Below are 22,269 nucleotides of genomic sequence, written 5' to 3'. Positions count from 1 at the left end.
GACTGCACCAGCAGAATAGTGAGCGCAGCTCTGGAGTATAATACAGGATGTAACTCAGGATTAGTAATGTGATGTATGTACACAGTGACTGCACCAGCAGAATAGTGAGTGCAGCTCTGGGGTATAATACAGGTTGTAACTCAGGATCAGTAATGTTATGTATGTATACAGTGACTGCACCAGCAGTATAGTGAGTGCAGCTCTGGAGTATAATACAGGATGTAACTCAGGATCAGTAATGTTATGTATGTACACAGTGACTGCTCAGCAGAATAGTGAGTGCAGCTCTGGGGTATAATACAGGTTGTAACTCAGGATCAGTAATGTAATGTATGTACACAGTGGCTGCACCAGCAGAATAGTGAGTACAGCTCTGGAGTATAATACAGGATGTAACTCAGGATCAGTAATGTTATGTATGTACACAGTGACTGCACCAGCAGAATAGTGAGCGCAGCTCTGGAGTATAATACAGGATGTAACTCAGGATTAGTAATGTGATGTATGTACACAGTGACTGCACCAGCAGAATAGTGAGTGCAGCTCTGGGGTATAATACAGGTTGTAACTCAGGATCAGTAATGTAATGTATGTACACAGTGGCTGCACCAGCAGAATAGTGAGTACAGCTCTGGAGTATAATACAGGATGTAACTCAGGATCAGTAATGTTATGTATGTACACAGTGACTGCACCAGCAGAATAGTGAGCGCAGCTCTGGGGTATAATACAGGATGTAACTCAGGATCAGTAATGTAATGTATGTACACAGTGACTGCACCAGCAGAATAGTGAGCGCAGCTCTGGAGTATAATACAGGATGTAACTCAGGATTAGTAATGTGATGTATGTACACAGTGACTGCACCAGCAGAATAGTGAGTGCAGCTCTGGGGTATAATACAGGTTGTAACTCAGGATCAGTAATGTTATGTATGTATACAGTGACTGCACCAGCAGTATAGTGAGTGCAGCTCTGGAGTATAATACAGGATGTAACTCAGGATCAGTAATGTTATGTATGTACACAGTGACTGCTCAGCAGAATAGTGAGTGCAGCTCTGGGGTATAATACAGGTTGTAACTCAGGATCAGTAATGTAATGTATGTACACAGTGGCTGCACCAGCAGAATAGTGAGTACAGCTCTGGAGTATAATACAGGATGTAACTCAGGATCAGTAATGTTATGTATGTACACAGTGACTGCACCAGCAGTATAGTGAGTGCAGCTCTGGAGTATAATACAGGATGTAACTCAGGATTAGTAATGTAATGTATGTACACAGTGACTGCATCAGCAGAATAGTGAGTGCAGCTCTGGAGTATAATACAGGATGTAACTCAGGATCAGTAATGTATGTACACAGTGACTGCACCAGCAGAATAGTGAGTGCAGCTCTGGAGTATAATGCAGGATTTCGGTGTCATGAATGTTTATGTAGAATATACAGTTATATGAAAAAGTTTGGGCACCCCTATTAATCTTAAGCTTAATGTTTTATAAAAATTGTTTTTTTTTGCCACAGCTATTTCAGTTTCATCTATCTAATAACTGTTGGACACAGTAATGTTTCTGCCTTTAAAATGAGGTTTATTGTACTAACAGAAAATGTGCAATCTGCATTCAAACAAAATTTGACAGGTGCATAAGTATGGGCACCCTTATCATTTTCTTGTTTTAAATACTCCTACCTACTTTTTACTGACTTACTAAAGCACTTTTTTTGGTTTTGTAACCTCATTGAGCTTTGAACTTCATAGCCAGGTGTATGCAATCATGAGAAAAGCTACTTAAAGTGGCCACTTGCAAGTTGTTCTCCTGTTTGAATCTCCTCTGAAGAGTGGCATCATGGGCTCCTCAAAACAACTGTCAAATGATCTGAAAACAAAGATTATTCAACATAGTTGTTCAGGGGAAGGATACAAAAAGCTGTCTCAGATTTAACCTGTCAATTTCCACTGTGAGGAACATAGTAAGGAAATGGAAGAACACAGGTACAGTTCTTGTTAAGGCCAGACGTGGCAGGCCAAGAAAAACATCAGAAAGGCAGAGAAGAAGAATGGTGAGATCAGTCAAGGACAATCCTCAGACCACCTCCAGAGAGCTGCAGCATCAACTTGCTGCAGATGGTGTCACTGTGCATCGGTCAACTATACAACGCACTTTGCACAAGGAGAAACTGTATGGGAGAGTGATGCGAAAGAAGCCGTTTCTGCAAGCACGCCACAAACAGAGTCGGCCGAGGTATGCAAAAGCACATTTGGAGAAGCCAATTTCTTTTTGGAAGAAGGTCCTGTGGACTGATGAAACCAAGATTGAGTTGTTTGGTCATACAAAAAGGCGTTATGCATGGCGGCAAAAAAACACAGCATTCCAAGAAAAACACTTGCTACCCACAGTAAAATTTGGTGGAGGTTCCATCATGCTTTGGGGCTGTGTGGCCAATGCCGGCACCGGGAATCTTGTCAAAGTTGAGGGACGCATGGATTCCTCTCAGTATCAGCAGATTCTTGACAATAATGTTCATGAATCAGTGACAAAGTTGAAGTTACTCAGGGGATGGATCTTTCAGCAAGACAATGATCCAAAACACCGCTCCAAATCTACTCAGGCATTCATGCAGAGGAACAATTACATTGTCCTAGAATGGCCATCCCAGTCCCCAGACCTGAATATCATTGAACATCTGTGGGATCATTTGAAGAGGGCTGTCCACGCTCGGCGACCATCAAACTTAACTGAACTGGAATTGTTTTGTAAAGAGGAATGGTCAAAAATACCTTCATCCAGGAACTCATTAAAAGCTACAGGAAACGACTAGAGGCTGTTATTTTTGCAAAAGGAGGATCTACTAAATATTAATGTCACTTTTCTGGTGAGGTGCCCATACTTATGCACCTGTCAAATTTTGTTTGAATGCAGATTGCACATTTTCTGTTAGTACAATAAACCTCATTTCAAGGCAGAAACATTACTGTGTCCAACAGTTATTAGATATATGAAACTGAAATAGCTCTTGTAAAATTTTTTTTTTTATAAAACATTAAGCTTAAGATTAATAGGGGTGCCCAAACTTTTTCATATAACTGTATGTAAAATCTGAAAATTCTCCATGTGTTGTAATCTCCCATCTTGGCGTTACTAAACCTGAGGATATATCTATAATACAGTTATAACTTGTGATCTGCGAATAGCCATCAATTCCTTTGCGCCTAATTCATTATTTGCATTTTTTAAGTCACTTTTCATCTTGTGATATTCTTTGATGTTTACTGCGCCAAATTCTTGAAAATCACGCACGCGTTTGATATATTTTGTACAGAATAAAAATTGCTTTTAACTTTTATCTATAAACTTATTTTTGTGACTTTCTCTAATAAAGTCACATTTTACCTAAAAATGTTGGAAAATTTGCTAAAAAAAAAATCCAAACATGAATAAAATAATTCCGGGGATGGAGAGGACTGGAAAACATTGGGACAAAACCGAAACGTAGTTCACAATGACAAACATAAATAAAAACAGGCGAAGACATAAAAAATACATTATAAAAGAGAAGCAAATGAAAAGAAGAGTACGGTAAGTCGCAAATGAAAAACAGGCAGAAAACGCTAAAAATTAAACAAAAAATGGGGCAAATGTAGCAGAAAACACAGCCAATCGAGTCCACTGGAACAGTGCCCCCTATGGGAAAGATTTCATAATGAGGGGAATATGTAATGGAGGTTTAGGAAAGGGAGAGTATGGCGATCACCTTAGTAATACATATTGGGATAACCACCACCAGGTGTAGACAATAATATATAATCATCGTGAGGAGCTGTAGAAGGACATTGTGGACCTCAAATCATCCAAGACTCTTATGATAAGTCTCACCTGCTCCTCCAACCGACGGAAACGTTCGAAGAAAGGCTTCCTCTGTTCCAGAAGACGGCTCTGTTCCATGAAGACGCTCGGAAGACACAGGACGGAGAAGACCAGGAGAGACCGGCACATGGTTCCACCTGTCATCATCATCATCTCTGGAGAAGAAGCTGCTGCTTCGGGTTCAATATACAAGAAGCGCACAAAAGTCTATACAATACTGTCGTACAACGCAATGCCTCCTACGCCACGCTCCTCATCTTCATCAAAACGTCCCTTTAATTTCCTATATTATATCCTTATTTTCCCCTCACGTGCGTTTCGGGTGAATTGTCCCCTTGTGTTCTCCTCAAGTCTGACTCTTCGTCTGTCCGATTCCTGTTCCCCCCTCCGGCCGCCTGAATCCACAAATAGATGAGTTTTGCAGGCACCAGGACTATTCCCAATGAGCCAATAATAGCCGCTAGAAGAGGCTCCAGAAAAAAAGCGGTATTTATGGAAGACTAAGAAAGTGACTACAGGAGGTCAGACTTATTTATGTCTTTTACAGATACCAAGATCTCAGTTTCATCTCCGCCTAAATCATGACTGGATCCCCGAGACCCCGGAGTATAGATGGCGATATACGGTGTATGCAAAAGTAACTTCTATACTGACTGTCATCATACATCACTGACAATATGTAACTCTCCTGTTATGTATCGTAAACGATTAGTGTCAATCATAGGGGGCAGTATTATAGTAATTACACCGTGTTCCAAATTATTATGCAAATTGCATTTGTGTCATAAAGATTTAATTGTTTTGTTTTCCAAATAAACTCCTGGATGGTATTGTGTCTGAGTGCTCAATGGATCACTGAAATCAATCTTAAACACATGTGATAATTAGTTTTCCAGGTGATTCTAATTAAAGGAAAACTACTTAAAAATGATGTTCCACATTATTAAGCAAGCCACAGGTTTCAAGCAATATGGGAAAGAAAAAGGATCTCTCTGCTGCTGAAAAGCATTAAATAGTGCAATGTCTTGGTCAAGGTATGAAAACCTTAGATATTTCACGAAAACTTTAGAGTGATCATTTTACTGTGAAGAGATTTGTGACTGAAACAGAGCACAGACATGTTCGTGCAGATAAAGGCATAATGAGGAAGGTTTTTGCCAGGTAAATTCATTGGATTAAGAGAGTAGCTGCCAAAATACCATTACAAAGCAGCAAACAGTTATTTGAAGCTGCTGGTGCCTCTGGAGTCCCTCGAACCTCAAAGTGTCGGATCCTTCAAAGGCTTGCTGTGGTGCATAAACCTACTATTCGGCCACTCCTAAACAGTGTTCACAAGCAGAAATGGTTGTATTGGGCCCACACATACATGAAGACTAAATATCAATCAGTCTTGTTTACTGATGAGTGTAGAGCAACCCTGGATGGTCCAGATGGATGGAGTAGTGGATGGTTGGTGGATGGCCACCATGTCCCAGCAAGGCTGTGACATCAGCAAGGAGGTGGAGGAGTCTTGTTTTGGGCTGGAATCATGGGGAAACAGCTGGTAGGGCCCTTTAAGGTTCCTCAAGGTGTGAAAATGACCTCTGCAAAGTATATAGAGTTTGTGACTGACAACTTTCTTCCATGGTATAAAAAGCAGAAACGTGCCTTCAGGAGCAAAATCATCTTCATGCTGACAATGCCCCATCTCATGCTGCAAAGAATACCTCTGAGTCATTGGCTGCTATGGGCATAAAAGGAGATAAACTCCTGGTGTGGCCACCACCTTCCCCTGACCACGACCCTATAGAGAACCTTTGGAGGATCATCAAGCAAAAGGTCTATGAGGATGGGAGGCCGTTCACATCCAAACAGCAGCTCTGGAGGCAAAGAAATATAAGCAGAAACTCTCCATAAACTCACAAGTTCAATTGATGCAAGAATTGTGAAGGTGACAGCAAAGAAGGTTCCTATGTTACATGTAACTTGGCCTGTTAGGAGGTTTTGGAGTTAAATATCTTTTTTTGTTCAGTGAATGTGACTTCCTAATGCTGCAAATTCTACAAATGAGCATTTTCAGTTCTTTAAAACAGATCAAATGTTTAGAAATTCTACTGTGCCTAATAATTTGGAACAGCGCATTGTGGGGTTTTATTCATTTTGGAGATTATGCTGTTATCATTGAGAGGTTTCTCCAATAAAATGCGATGTATAATCTAACGGGTGATGACTTTTATTAGACTGACTGTCATTTGCACCGACCATTTAGGAAAATCCGAGAAAAATATCATTTGCCTAATAAATTGGAACATGGTGTAGTTATATTCTTGTACTTGTACATAGGAGCAGCATTATAGTAGTTATATTCTTGTACATAGGAGCAGAATTATAGTAGTTATATTCTTGTATATAGGGGGCAGTATTATAGTAGTTATATTCTTGTACATAGGGGACAGTATTATAGGAGTTATATTCTTGTATATAGGGGGCAGTATTATGGTAGTTATATTCTTGTACATAGGGGGCAGTATTATAGTAGTTATATTCTTGTATATAGGGGGCAGTATTATGGTAGTTATATTCTTGTACATAGGGGGCAGTATTATAGTAGTTATATTCTTGTATATAGGGGGCAGTATTATGGTAGTTATATTCTTGTATATAGGGGGCTGTATTATAGTAGTTATATTCTTGTACATAGGGGGCAGTATTATAGTAGTTATATTCTTGTACATAGGGGCAGTATTATAGTAGTTATATTCTTGTACATAGGAGCAGTATTATAGTAGTTATATTCTTGTACATAGGGGCAGTATTATAGTAGTTATATTCTTGTACATAGGAGCAGTATTATAGTAGTTATATTCTTGTACTTGTACATAGGGGGCAGTATTATAGTAGTTATATTCTTGTACATAGGGGCAGTATTATAGTAGTTATATTCTTGTACATAGGGGCAGTATTATAGTAGTTATATTCTTGTACATAGGAGCAGAATTATAGTAGTTATATTCTTGTACATAGGGAGCAGTATTATAGTAGTTATATTCTTGTACATAGGGGCAGTATTATAGTAGTTATATTCTTGTATATAGGGGGCAGTATTATAGTAGTTATATTCTTGTACATAGGGGCAGTATTATAGTAGTTATACTCTTGTACATAGGGGCAGTATTATAGTAGTTATACTCTTGTATATAGAAGGCAGTATTATAGTAGTTATACTCTTGTACATAGGGGCAGTATTATAGTAGTTATATTCTTGTACATAGGAGCAGAATTATAGTAGTTATATTCTTGTATATATAGGAGCAGTATTATAGTAGTTATATTCTTGTACATAGGGGGCAGTATTATAGTAGTTATATTCTTGTACATAGGGGGCAGTATTATAGTAGTTATATTCTTGTATATGGGGCAGTATTATAGTAGTTATATTCTTGTACATAGGAGCAGTATTATAGTAGTTATATTCTTGTACATAGGGGCAGTATTATAGTAGTTATACTCTTGTACATAGGGGCAGTATTATAGTAGTTATATTCTTGTACATAGGGGCAGTATTATAGTAGTTATATTCTTGTATATAGGGGCAGTATTATAGTAGTTATATTCTTGTACATAGGAGCAGTATTATAGTAGTTATATTCTTGTACATAGGGGCAGTATTATAGTAGTTATATTCTTTCTTGTACATAGGAGCAGTATTATAGTAGTTATATTCTTGTACATAGGGGCAGTAATATAGTACTTATATTCTTGTACATAGGAGCAGTATTATATAGTAGTTATATTCTTGTAGATAGCAGTATTATAGTAGTTATATTCTTGTACATAGCAGTATTATAGTAGTTACATTCTTGTACATAGGAGGCAGTATTATAGTAGTTATATTCTTGTACATAGGGGCAGTATTGTAGTTATATTCTTGTACATAGGGGCAGTATTATAGTAGTTATATTCTTGTATATAGGGGGCAGTATTATATAGTAGTTATATTCTTGTACATAGGGGCAGTATTATAGTAGTTATATTCTTGTACATAGGAGCAGTATTATAGTAGTTATATTCTTGTACATAGGGGCAGTAATATAGTACTTATATTCTTGTACATAGAAGCAGTATTATAGTAGTTATATTCTTGTACATAGGGGCAGTATTATAGTAGTTATATTCTTGTATATAGGAGCAGCATTATAGTAGTTATATTCTTGTATATAGGGGCAGTATTATAGTAGTTATATTCCTGTACATAGGGGCAGTATTATAGTAGTTATATTCTTGTACATAGGAGCAGTATTATAGTAGTTATATTCTTGTACATAGGGGCAGTAATATAGTACTTATATTCTTGTACATAGGAGCAGTATTATATAGTAGTTATATTCTTGTACATAGGGGCAGTATTATAGTAGTTATATTCTTGTACATAGCAGCAGTATTATAGTAGTTATATTCTTGTACATAGGGGCAGTAATATAGTACTTATATTCTTGTACATAGAAGCAGTATTATAGTAGTTATATTCTTGTACATAGGGGCAGTATTATTGTAGTTATATTCTTGTACATAGGGGCAGTATTATAGTAGTTATATTCTTGTACATAGGGGCAGTATTATAGTAGTTATATTCTTGTACATAGGGGCAGTATTATAGTAGTTATATTCTTGTACATAGGGGCAGTATTATAGTAGTTATATTCTTGTACATAGGGGCAGTATTATAGTAGTTATATTCTTGTACATAGGAGCAGTATTATAGTAGTTATATTCTTGTACATAGGAGCAGTATTATAGTAGTTATATTCTTGTACATAGGGGCAGTATTATAGTAGTTATATTCTTGTACATAGGAGGCAGTATTATAGTACTTATTTCCCTATACATAGGGGGCTGTATTATAGCCGTTTTCTCGTATTTATGTGTCTGATTAATGAAATTCAGGTTTATGGTGGATTTATCTTTATGCATTGCTGCCATCTTGTGTACATCTTGTGACATTGCACCTCCCCTGTTGCTTTGGTGAAACAATACATGAATCATTTTTTTACATAAATTATTTTCAGCAATTCTCTATTTAGCTGCTGACTTTTCCAAACAATACCAGACAGGGACCTCATTATGAATCTGGGTGAGCTGAGTCTGTTTAGTTTTGCTTATTATCCATATAGTTACACTTCTATCTTATTTGCCTTTATGAAATTATCTGTATTTGTGTCATTTATTTATTTAATTTGTGCACCCAGAGGCTCAGGATGAACATTGTTACAGATTTGTCAATGACCGTGGAGAGTTACAACGCTTCCTCTATGGTGACAATCCCTGCTGACGCCTGGCACCGTCCTTCCCAGAGCTCCTGGCCGCTACGGTTTTCGAGGCTTCTCCCTACTTTGGAGCTCCTCCGCTACTCGTGTCACGGATTCCCGATCTTCTTTTTCTGGAGGTATAGTGACTCGCAGTTTATAATCATTTTGTGATTGTGGTAATTGTACTCTGTACTGACATCTCAGCGAGCTTGTGCTTGTACTCGGCAGTCAATCTGAATGAGCAGTACAGCACTGTAAAGCATGGGAGAAAGCAGCAGCATTCACAAAAAATTCCGACAATGTCATACCCTATATTGATCATTGGGAATAGGTCTGGGGTGCAGAGTAGTGCTGCAGTGTAAAGTATAGCTGTAGCTACTGATGAGACAGGAGGTGGATTTCAGACTATCTCCAACTCCAACCACCACAACACTATTCAGTGTAATAAAATCCAAATAGTACAAAACTATATTGCAAAAATATTTATTAATAATTACAAAAGATAAATGGCAGACACATGGCTAAAAATGACAGATCTTACCAAAACAGCGGTAAGGGAGCATGTGAACGCCCTGGGAGACAACACTAAGTTACAAACGTTAGTAGAAAGGCCATGAATAAGCAAAGGCCATAGTGCACAGTGGCAGCGTCTCCAATCACATACCTGATGGCACAGGGACACACACACTCGCTCGCCCGCCCTCCCCAACGCGCGTTTCGGAAGTGGAAACTTCCTTCCTCAGGGGGTATGGGTAAGGGGCCGCAGTCACAGATAAATACAGCGCCAGACCGGAAGTGTACGCCAGCCGACAGGGGAAGCACCGCCCCCCCGCAGGCGCCGCACAATGCAGCCGACGTCAGATCACATGGGGCCCCATGTGACCAAAACCTCAGACAGTAGGCGGAGCCAAGGGTAAGGCGGGGCAACACCCAATCCAGCAGCACACACAGGCAGCCATATTAGTATTGGGCAAAAGCCCTGTTTACACCCAGTGATAATTAATAATAGGAAAAAATACATAGGTACAATTGCGGTACAGTATTAACATCCAAGGGCTTCGATGCCCGGCGGCCGACAGGCACATGTCACCCACCCAGAGGCGCCGCCACCACCACGGACGCCAGGACACATGAAACATGTGACCAGCGCGTCAGACAGCGGGCGGGGCCAGAGGGTCCGGCAAACAGCGCCCCACAGCCGATGTGCATCATCCACAGTGTTCAGCGTGAGCAGCAAAACAAAGTATGTATACAAGAGAGTACATGACATATTGCACACTAAGACCAAACAAAATTATAACGCAACATATAAAATACATAAATACAAACACTAGTAGCATGCAACCACCCCAACAATACAGCATAATAACAATAATAGAGTAGTAATAAGGTGATTGCAATGCAAAATATCAATACTTGTAATACATACATATAACATTAACATGCATATCACGTGCAATCCATAAACAGATACTAAAACATCACAGCAATAAACATAGTACCAAGAACACATTTCACATAGGGAATATAATAATTGGACAACATGTGGAAAAAAGCCGCAACGACTGAATCCTAAACGCATAGGATATAAACATATGACATCACTTGGGCCACTTCTTTCCCATAGAATACGTAACATATACGGCAGAAGAAACATTGTCACTAAAATACAAATAGAAGAAAAAACAGTTAAAATCAAATAAAACAATGTACATGGAAGAATCCGCATTTATTAGTGCACATCACCCAGGGGACCCCAAGAATGGGGCAAACGACAGGCACTCATTAAGACCGAACGGGTGGACCTTGTTCAACGTCCAAATCCACCTTGTCTCCAACCTCGCCAGTCGCCCAGATAGACCTCCACCTCTAATGTTGATCTTCAAAGTATCGATACCACGTACCCTCAACAGGGTACTATCACAATTATGTAGATTTTTAAAATGTCGTGGTATCGTCTTGAGGGTGGAAGTGTTCGTGTGGCTGGCCGCCGCCTGAATGCCCAACACGTGCTCCCTCGTGCGTACCTTAAGTTGGCGTGTTGTTAATCCAACATATATAAGGCCGCAAGGGCACGTGGCGTAATAAATCACATACCTCGTGGTACATGTGATACGCTGACGGATCTCAAAGGACCTAGTGCCGTCAAAGTTGGAAAAACTATCACAGCGGTCAATGTTGGGACAGGCGACGCACCTGCCAGACGGAACACACCCACCCCTCATCTCAACCTCATCGAGGTTGGAGACAAGGTGGATCTGTTTATGGATTGCACGTGATATGCATGTTAATGTTATATGTATGTATTACAAGTATTGATATTTTGCATTGCAATCACCTTATTACTACTCTATTATTGTTATTATGCTGTATTGTTGGGGTGGTTGCATGCTACTAGTGTTTGTATTTATGTATTTTATATGTTGCGTTATAATTTTGTTTGGTCTTAGTGTGCAATATGTCATGTACTCTCTTGTATACATACTTTGTTTTGCTGCTCACGCTGAACACTGTGGATGATGCACATCGGCTGTGGGGCGCTGTTTGCCGGACCCTCTGGCCCCGCCCGCTGTCTGACGCGCTGGTCACATGTTTCATGTGTCCTGGCGTCCGTGGTGGTGGTGGCGCCTCTGGGTGGGTGACATGCGCCTGTCGGCCGCCGGGCATCGAAGCCCTTGGATGTTAATACTGTACCGCAATTGTACCTATGTATTTTTTCCTATTATTAATTATCACTGGGTGTAAACAGGGCTTTTGCCCAATACTAATATGGCTGCCTGTGTGTGCTGCTGGATTGGGTGTTGCCCCGCCTTACCCTTGGCTCCGCCTACTGTCTGAGGTTTTGGTCACATGGGGCCCCATGTCATCTGACGTCGGCTGCATTGTGCGGCGCCTGCGGGGGGGCGGTGCTTCCCCTGTCGGCTGGCGTACACTTCCGGTCTGGCGCTGTATTTATCTGTGACTGCGGCCCCTTACCCATACCCCCTGAGGAAGGAAGTTTCCACTTCCGAAACGCGCGTTGGGGAGGGCGGGCGAGCGAGTGTGTGTGTCCCTGCGCCATCAGGTATGTGATTGGAGACGCTGCCACTGTGCACTATGGCCTTTGCTTATTCATGGCCTTTCTACTAACGTTTGTAACTTAGTGTTGTCTCCCAGGGCGTTCACATGCTCCCTTACCGCTGTTTTGGTAAGATCTGTCATTTTTAGCCATGTGTCTGCCATTTATCTTTTGTAATTATTAATAAACATTTTTGCAATATAGTTTTGTACTATTTGGATTTTATTACACTGAATAGTGTTGTGGTGGTTATCCAGTTGGATTTCAGTGTGTCTAAACACGTCCTGCGAATTGCTATGGGGTATATATATATATATATATATATATATATATATATATATATATATATATATATATATATATATATATATATAGTACTAAACGCTAATATGCCGTATCTCCCTAGCTATATGTGTTTTTCTATTTATTATCTCCAACTCCATTAGACTATGCATCCTAACAGGGATGAAAGCTCCCAGATCTCTTGATCAGGGAGGGTCCTATCAGTCGGACCTCTTTCATGTGTCTTCCCAGATTAAGCAAAATGCTGTCATACAGTTTTTAAATTAAGGTCTTTATTATTAAGGGAAAAAGAAATCCAAACCTACAGAGCCCTGTATGAAGATGTGATTGCCCCCCTCTTTAGAACATAAAATAACTGTGGTTTATCAGCTCTTTGGAAAGCCGGGCTCACATTACCTAGCCACACCCAGGCCTGACTACTTACACACACACCTATTCGCAATCAAGAAATCACTTAAATAGGACCTGCCTGGCAAAGTGAAATAGACCAAAAGATCCTCAAAAGCTAGACACCATGCTGCGATCCAAAGAAATTCTGGAATAAATGAGAAACAAAGTAATTGAGATTTATCAGTTTGGAAAATGTTATAAAGGTGTTTCTAAAGCTTTGGGACTCCAGTGAACCACAGTGACAGCCTTTATCCAGAAATGGTGAAAACATGGCACAGTGGTTAACCTTTTCCAGGAGTGGCTGACTGATCAAAATTACCGCAAGAGAGCAGAGTCGACTCATCCAAGAGGTCACAAAAGACCCCACAACAACTGTCAGTGAACAGCAGGATTCACTTGCCTCAGTTAAGGAAATAAGAAAGAGACGGGACAAAAATGGCCTGAATGGCAGAGTTCCAAGATGAAAACCGCTGCCGAATACTCTGGGGACTGATGAGACAAAAGTTGAATTTTTTTGAAGGTGTATGTCCCATTACATCTGACTTAGAAGCAACACAGCATTTCAGGAAAGGAACATCATACCAACAGTAAAATATGGTGGTGGTAGTGTGATGCTCTGGGGATATTGTGCTGCTTCAGGATCTGGAAGATTTGCTGTGGTAAACCACAAATTCTGCTGTCTACCGAAAAATCCTGAAGGAGAATGTCCGGCCATCTGTTCGTGACCTCAAGCTGAAGTGTACTTGGGTTATGCAGCCGGACAATGATCCAAAACACACCAGCAAGTTCATCTCTGAAGGGCTAAAGAAAAACAAAATTAAGACTTTGGAGATGCTGAGTATGACCTTAAAAAGGTGGTTCATGCTCGGAAACCTCCAATGTGGCTGAATTACAACAATTCTGATGAGTGAGCGGAAAAAATTCCTCCAGAGCGTTGTACAAGACTCATTGCCAGTTATCGCAAACGCTTGATTGCAGTTGTTGCTGCTAAGGGCGGCCCAACCAGTTATTAGGTTTAGGGAGCAATCACTTTTTCACACAGGGCCCTGGAGGTTTGGATTTCTTTTCCCTTAATAACAAAGACCTTTATTTAATAACTAAAGCAATTGTTACCATCCACCTCTTGTGTCTCCCTTTTCCTCATAGTTTGTAAGCTTGCGAGCAGGGCCCTCATTCCTCCTGGTATCTGTTTTGAACTGTGATTTCTGTTATGCTGTAATGTCTATTGTCTGTACAAGTCCCCTCTATACGTTGTAAAGCGCTGCGGAATATGTTGGCGCTATATAAATAAAAATTATTATTATTTATTTATAAACTGCATTTTTTTGATTACTTGCATTATCTTTGTCTAATATTTACATTTGTTTTGTGATCTGAAACATTTAAGTGTGAGAAACATGCAAAAGAATAGGAAATCAGGAAGAGAACAAACACTTTTTCACACAACTGTATATTGCTGTGACACTTTGGAGTTTAATGAGTTTTTCTTTTCTTTTTGTACTTTTTTCTTGTGGACAGCTGATTATAACTCCACATACAGAGCTAATGGATTCATTGTGACTGGTTTCATTGCTTTAAAGATTGAAGGCAGACATAAATGCATAGAGATTAAAATCTATAATCTCACTGCTCTTACAGTGAAGAACCCATAGCCTCACTGCTCTTACAGTAAAGAATCTATAGTCTCTGCTCTTACAGTAAAGAATCTATAGTCTCTGCTCTTACAGTAAAGAACCCATAGTCTCTCTGCTCTTACAGTAAAGAACCCATAGTCTCACTGCTCTTACGGTAAAGAACCCATTGTCTCACTGCTCTTACAGAAAAGAATCCATAGTCTCACTGCTATTACGGTAAAGAACCCATAGTCTCACTGCTGTTACCGTAAAGAACCTATATTCTCACTGCTCTTACAGTAAATAACCCATAGTCTGCTCTTACAGTAAAGAACCCATAGTCTCTGCTCTTACAGTAAAGAACCCATAGCCTCACTGCTCTTACAGTAAAGAATCTATAGTCTCTGCTCTTACAGTAAAGAACCCATAGTCTCACTGCTCTTACAGTAAGAACCCATAGTCTCTGCTCTTACAGTAAAGAACCCATAGTCTCTGCTCTTACAGTAAAGAACCCATAGCCTCACTGCTCTTACAGTAAAGAACCCATAGTCTCTCTGCTCTTACAGTAAAGAACCCATAGTCTCTCTGTTCTTACAGTAAAGAACCCATAGTCTCTGCTCTTACAGTAAAGAACCCATAGCCTCACTGCTCTTACAGTAAAGAACCCATAGTCTCTCTGCTCTTACAGTAAAGAACCCATAGTCTCTCTGCTCTTACAGTAAAGAACCCATAGCCTCACTGCTCTTACAGTAAAGAACCCGCCTCACTGCTCTTACAGTAAAGAACCCATAGTCTCTCTGCTCTTACAGTAAAGAACCCATAGTCTCTCTGCTCTTACAGTAAAGAACCCATAGTCTCTCTGCTCTCACAGTAAAGAATCAATAGTCTCACTGCTCTTACGGTAAAGAACCCATAGTCTCACTGCTCTTACAGTAAAGAACCCATAGTCTCTGCTCTTACAGTAAAGAACCCATAGCCTCACTGCTCTTACAGTAAAGAACCCATAGTCTCTCTGCTCTTACAGTAAAGAACCCATAGTCTCTGCTCTTACAGTAAGAACCCATAGTCTCTGCTCTTACAGTAAGAACCCATAGTCTCTGCTCTTACAGTAAAGAAACCATAGTCTCTCTGCTCTTACAGTAAAGAACCCATAGTCTCTCTGCTCTTACAGTAAAGAACCCATAGTCTCTCTGCTCTTACAGTAAGAACCCATAGTCTCTGCTCTTACAGTAAAGAATCCATAGTCTCTCTGCTCTTACAGTAAAGAACCCATAGTCTCACTGCTCTTACAGTAAAGAACCCATAGTCTCTGCTCTTACAGTAAAGAACCCATAGCCTCACTGCTCTTACAGTAAAGAACCCATAGTCTCTCTGCTCTTACAGTAAAGAACCCATAGTCTCTGCTCTTACAGTAAGAACCCATAGTCTCTGCTCTTACAGTAAGAACCCATAGTCTCTGCTCTTACAGTAAAGAAACCATAGTGTCTCTGCTCTTACAGTAAAGAAACCATAGTCTCTCTGCTCTTACAGTAAAGAACCCATAGTCTCTCTGCTCTTACAGTAAGAACCCATAGTCTCTGCTCTTACAGTAAAGAATCCATAGTCTCTCTGCTCTTACAGTAAGAATCTATAGTCTCACTGCTCGTACACTAAAGAACCCATAGTCTCACTGCTCTTACAGTAAAGAATCTCCATTTGTGTAGATGATTAAACCTTCTTTCCTGTACACATAGAGGATGGCCCCCGTCATCGTTGTTCGTGCAACAGTCACAATATGGGGTGGTCCGAGCATCCTTTCTGGACTTGGGTGCAGTTGGGTGAGCTAAATACTTTTCGTTGTAGGGGTTTTCACCTTTGGGGACTTTTTTTTTTTACTTTCAGATTACCCTATATTTGAGGCTAAAAATGATTTTTGCAATTGGGTTTCATTAATAATTTTGCCTCCTGCAGCCTCCATGTCACATTATCAATCACTGGCTGCAGAATGAGTTAACTGAGGATCCATCAGTGAGTGCCTTCTGATGGTCCATTGGCAGCGTTAGTAACGCCCGTATCTGTCACTTTCTGAGCTCCTCTCAGCTGATTTCTGACCACATCAAGGTTCAATGTGGACAGAAAAAAAGGGCCTGGAAAAGCAAAACGGTGCAAAATTTTTAATGAAACCCAAATGCTAAAATAATTTTTACCCCCAAAGCAGGGCCGGACTGGGACTAAAATTCAGCCCTGGCATTTGAAGTTACACAGGCCCACTTGTCACATGGTGACTGTATAATATCTTTGTCCACTTGTAGGTTACAAGAAGTGAGGGGAGTGTAACACGACTATACACTCACTGGCCACTTTATTAGGTACACCTGTCCAACTTCTTGTTAACACTTAATTTCTAATCAGCCAATCACATGGCGGCAACTCAGTGCATTTAGGCATGTAGACATGGTCAAGACAATCTCCTGCAGTTCAAACCGAGCATCAGTATGGGGAAGAAAGGTGATTTGAGTGCCTTTGAACGTGGCATGGTTGTTGGTGCCAGAAGGGCTGGTCTGAGTACTTCAGAAACTGCTGATCTACTGGGATTTTCACGCACAATCATCTCTAGGGTTTACAGAGAATGGTCCGAAAAAGAAAAAAAATCCAGTGAGCGGCAGTTCTGTGGGCGGAAATGCCTTGTTGATGCCAGAGGTCAGAGGAGAATGGGCAGACTGGTTCGAGCTGATAGAAAGGCAACAGTGACTCAAATCGCCACCCGTTACAACCAAGGTAGGCCTAAGAGCATCTCTGAACGCACAGTGCGTCGAACTTTGAGGCAGATGGGCTACAGCAGCAGAAGACCACACCGGGTACCACTCCTTTCAGCTAAGAACAGGAAACTGAGGCTACAATTTGCACAAGCTCATCGAAATTGGACAGTAGAAGATTGGAAAAACGTTGCTTGGTCTGATGAGTCTCGATTTCTGCTGCGACATTCGGATGGTAGGGTCAGAATTTGGCGTAAACAACATGAAAGCATGGATCCATCCTGCCTTGTATGGAGCATCTTTGGGATGTGCAGCCGACAAATCTGCGGCAACTGTGTGATGCCATCATGTCAATATGGACCAAAATCTCTGAGGAATGCTTCCAGCACCTTGTTGAATCTATGCCACGAAGAATTGAGGCAGTTCTGAAGGCAAAAGGGGTCCAACCCGTTACTAGCATGGTGTACCTAATAAAGTGGCCAGTGAGTGTATAACATATAATCACAGCTGTATCCAGCATTACAGCCCAGTCCTATTTATGGCTTTTAGTTGCAGTACCAAGAAAAGCCGCACATCCAGTTATGTAGGTGGATCTCGTAGATAATGAAGGGATGAGACGACCAAAGGCTGTGGAACCTCATTCTGATGCTCCATACACTTTGCCTGCAGCCACTTTTGGTTCCGCTGCGCAGCACGAGACCCGGTGACTCTGAAGAGCTGTGACATCAGTAACATCACCGCTCTTCAGATATTCTAGGTCTTGCACTGAGCTCGGCGACTGTGAAGAGCGGTACTGTTACTACCGTCACCGCTCTTCAGAGTCGCTGGGTCTCGCTAGGTCTGGGCTATTAGTGGGGGTGTCTGATAGGCACCTCTCCACTACTTACACCAGGGATTGATAGCAGCTGACATTACGCAGCTGACATCAACCCTAAAAATCATTACACATACCAGAATTAAATGCTTTGGCGGCTGGGAAAAGCAGCAGAGTTAGCGCTATTCCCAGGCGCCGGGTGCTAACTACAACTGTCATCATCCTTGCCTGGTCTCCCTGCGAAGAATTTCTGCTGTATTTACATGCGCTGATCTCAGGCCACTAACGAGTGTGATCGACAATACTGAAGTCGTTCGCTTGTTTCCCGGCCTCTTTACACCAACTGAGAAAGAATGAAGGGAACAGAACAATCACAATTAGATCCATCTGTCCCCATACAGTATCATGTTATCAGCAGCACATCTACAGTTTACACCGGCGATGTGCTGCTGAGAACAAGGATTTTTGTTCCCACATAAACAATCCAATCACTCGATGAATAGGCAGCATTTTGCTTGTTTAGTATAATACACCCCATAGTCCTCCATATATTATAATGTGCACCTCAGTCCTCCATATAGTATAATACTCTCCTCAGTCCTCCATATAGTATAATACTCTCCTCAGTCCTCCATATAGTATAGTGTACTGCCACAGTCCTCCATATAGTATAATACACTCCTCAGTCCTCCAAATAGTATAATACACTCCTCATAGTGCTCCATATAGTATAATGCCCCGCCATTAATAATAATAATAATAATAATTTTTATTTATATAGCGCCAACATATTCCGCAGCGCTTTAGAACTTATGCCATTGTCATTCATGTAGTACAATTCTCTTCCCATAGTATAATGCACCCCATAGTTCTTCATATAGTATAATGTATTCCCCATAGTCCTTGATACAGTATAATGCAGCCCACATATATAGTATAATGCAGCCACCACCCTACAGAATATAATGAAGCCACCCCACAAAATATATTGTAGCCCCCTGAGTATAATGTAACCCCCCAGAGAATATAATGCAGCCCCCTCATATAGTATAATGCAGCCCCTGCATATATAATATATGGTAGCCCCCTCATAGAGCATAATGCAGCCCCCATAGAATATAATGTATCCCCTCCATAGATAATACAGCACCCCATAGAATGTAATACAGCCCACCTCCCCATAGAATATAATACAGCCCCCATAGAATGTAATACAGCCCCCCATAGAATATAATGCAGCCATCCCCCATAGAATGTAATGTAGCCATCCTCCATAGAATGTAATGTAGCCATCCTCCATAGAATGTAATGTAGCCAGCCCTATAGAATGTAATGCAGCCAGCCCCCATAGAATGTAATGCAGCCAGCCCACATAGAATATAATGCAGCCCGTCCCCATAGAATGTAACACAGCACAGCCCCCATAGAATGTAATGCAGCCAGCCCACATAGAATATAATGCAGCCCATCCCCATAGAATGTAACACAGCACAGCCCCCATAGAATGTAATGCGGCCAGCCCCCATAGAATGTAATGCAGCACAGCCCCCATAGAATGTCATAGACGCCGGTATAGTTGAATGTGGCGGCGCTGGCGAGGGGTGAGTCGGTGGCGGGGGGGAGTCGGCGCTGGCGAGCGGCCCATGACTGCCACCGGCCCTTCTGACATTTGCCAGAAATGCCCGATGGCCAGTCCGGCCCTGCCCCAAATACTCGCATTTGGGTAAAAAAAAATCCAGATCTCTGACCATCATCAGTCCCAGCAAGTCCAACATGGCTGCCAATGACTCGTAATAAGGGACTTAGTGTTTTTCATCTACTTCTCGTCCTAAGGACGTTCATTGGTGAATGGGTGTAAAAATCAATAGAAAAGGTGTTAAGGGCCTGATAATAGCTGGACCCATCCTCACTCCCGGCTGCATGATGTCACCACGCTGCCAGCACTCAATACACTTATTCAGGGAGAAATCTGCTGGCTCGGCACGCTGGAGTTTGCAGCGGCTTAACAAAGCGCTGGGCTGGCAGCCTGGGATATGACAGAAGCTCTCGTCTGACTGATGCTGGCACCGAGCGTCCCGTGACTTCCCATCCTCTGCAGTCCCAGCCAGGTAACAGCCTTCCATGGAGACGCCCAGGATCCCCGAACCTTACACTGCAGCACCGGTAACTATTCCATCATCTCCCTAATCATCATCATCATACACATTATCACGTATTTATATGGAGGCTACTGCTCCATAACTAATGGTCACCCCAAAGAGACGCGACCCTCAGCGAAAGAGAACGCAAAGAAACTTCATTATTCTCAATGCGGAGAAAGAATTCCAGATTTTATTAACCAAGGAAAGAGCACATGAGGTGTAACTGCTGAGTAATGTAATATAATACCGTAATACTGGCCCCATAGAAAAAATAAAAATCTGCTTATAGAACTAAAATAATACTGTTCATTATGTCCAATAATATAACTACTATAATACTGCCCCCTATGTACAAGAATATAACTACTATAATACTGCCCCTATGTGCAAGAACATAACTACTATAATACTGCCCTTATGTACAAGAATATAACTACTATAATACTGCCCCTATGTAGAAGAATATAACTACTATAATACTGCTCCCTATGTACAAGAATATAACTACTATAATACTGCCCCTATGTACAAGAATATAACTACTATAATACTGCTCCTATGTACAAGAATATAACTACTATAATACTGCTCGTATGTACAAGAATATAACTACTATAATACTGCCCCTATGTACAAGAATATAACTACTATAATACTGCTCCTATGTACAAGAATATAACTACTATAATACTGCTCCTATGTACAAGAATATAACTACTATAATACTGCCCCTATGTACAAGAATATAACTACTATAATACTGCTATTATGTGCAAGAATATAACTACTATAATACTGCCCCTATGTACAAGAATATAACTACTATAATACTGCCCCCTATGTACAAGAATATAACTACTTTGATACTGCTCCTATGTACAAGAATATACTATAATACTGCTCCTATGTACAAGAATATAACTACTATAATACTGCCCCTATGTACAAGAATATAACTACTATAATACTGCTCCTATGTACAAGAATATAACTACTATAATACTGCTCGTATGTACAAGAATATAACTACTATAATACTGCCCCTATGTACAAGAATATAACTACTATAATACTGCTCCTATGTACAAGAATATAACTACTATAATACTGCTCCTATGTACAAGAATATAACTACTATAATACTGCTCGTATGTACAAGAATATAACTACTATAATACTGCTCCTATGTACAAGAATATAACTACTATAATACTGCTCCTATGTACAAGAATATAACTACTATAATACTGCTCCTATGTACAAGAATATAACTACTATAATACTGCCCCTATGTACAAGAATATAACTACTATAATACTGCCTCTATGTACAAGAATATAACTACTATAATACTGCTCGTATGTACAAGAATATAACTACTATAATACTGCCCCTATGTACAAGAATATAACTACTATAATACTGCCCCTATGTACAAGAATATAACTAATATAATACTGCTCCTGTACACAAGAATATAACTACTATCATACAGCTCCTATGTACAAGAATATATCTACTATAATACTGCTCCCTATGTACAAGAATATAAGTACAGTACTTTAATACTGCCCCTATGTACAAGTAAATAACTACTATAATACTGCACCTATGTGCAAGAATATAACTACTATAATACTGCTCCTATGTACAAGAATATATCTACTATAATACTGCTCCCTATGTACAGGAATATAACTACTATAATACTGCCCCTATGTACAAGACTATAACTACTATAATACTGCCCCCTATGTACAATAATATAACTACTATAATACTGCCCCCTATGTACAATAATATAACTACTATAATACTGCCCCTATGTACAAGAATATAACTACTATAATACTGCTCCTATGTACAAGAATATAACTACTATAATACTGCCCCTTATGTACAAGAATATAACTACTATAATTTTGCTCCTATGTACAAGAATATAACTACTATAATACTGCTCCCTATGTACAAGAATATAACTACTATAATACTGCTCCTATGTACAAGAATATATCTACTATAATACTGCCCCCTATGTACAAGAATATAACTACTATA

General features: G+C 40.3%; 2 protein-coding genes across 2 annotated transcripts in view; one reads left to right on the top strand and one right to left on the bottom strand.

Moving 5' to 3' along the window:
* PTX4 (pentraxin 4) overlaps window positions 1-22,269 on the bottom strand; it is a 30,947-nt gene that overhangs the window by 5,687 nt on the left and 2,991 nt on the right. Inside the window, exon 2 of the mRNA XM_077274262.1 lies at window positions 3,879-4,042. Coding sequence (XP_077130377.1) covers window positions 3,879-4,022 — 144 coding nt within the window. The 5' untranslated portion in view covers window positions 4,023-4,042. The remainder of the gene's footprint in view (window positions 1-3,878; window positions 4,043-22,269) is intronic.
* SEC14L5 (SEC14 like lipid binding 5) overlaps window positions 20,056-22,269 on the top strand; it is a 108,540-nt gene continuing 106,326 nt past the window's right edge. The window contains exon 1 of the mRNA XM_077274261.1: window positions 20,056-20,230. The gene's annotated coding sequence lies outside the window, so the exon portion shown is untranslated. The remainder of the gene's footprint in view (window positions 20,231-22,269) is intronic.

Source organism: Ranitomeya variabilis, chromosome 7 (genome assembly GCF_051348905.1).
Source record: "Ranitomeya variabilis isolate aRanVar5 chromosome 7, aRanVar5.hap1, whole genome shotgun sequence".
In the NCBI taxonomy this organism is placed as follows: domain Eukaryota; kingdom Metazoa; phylum Chordata; class Amphibia; order Anura; family Dendrobatidae; genus Ranitomeya; species Ranitomeya variabilis.
Note: the sequence above shows the minus strand (reverse complement) of the source record. Positions and strands in the feature narration are given on the sequence as shown.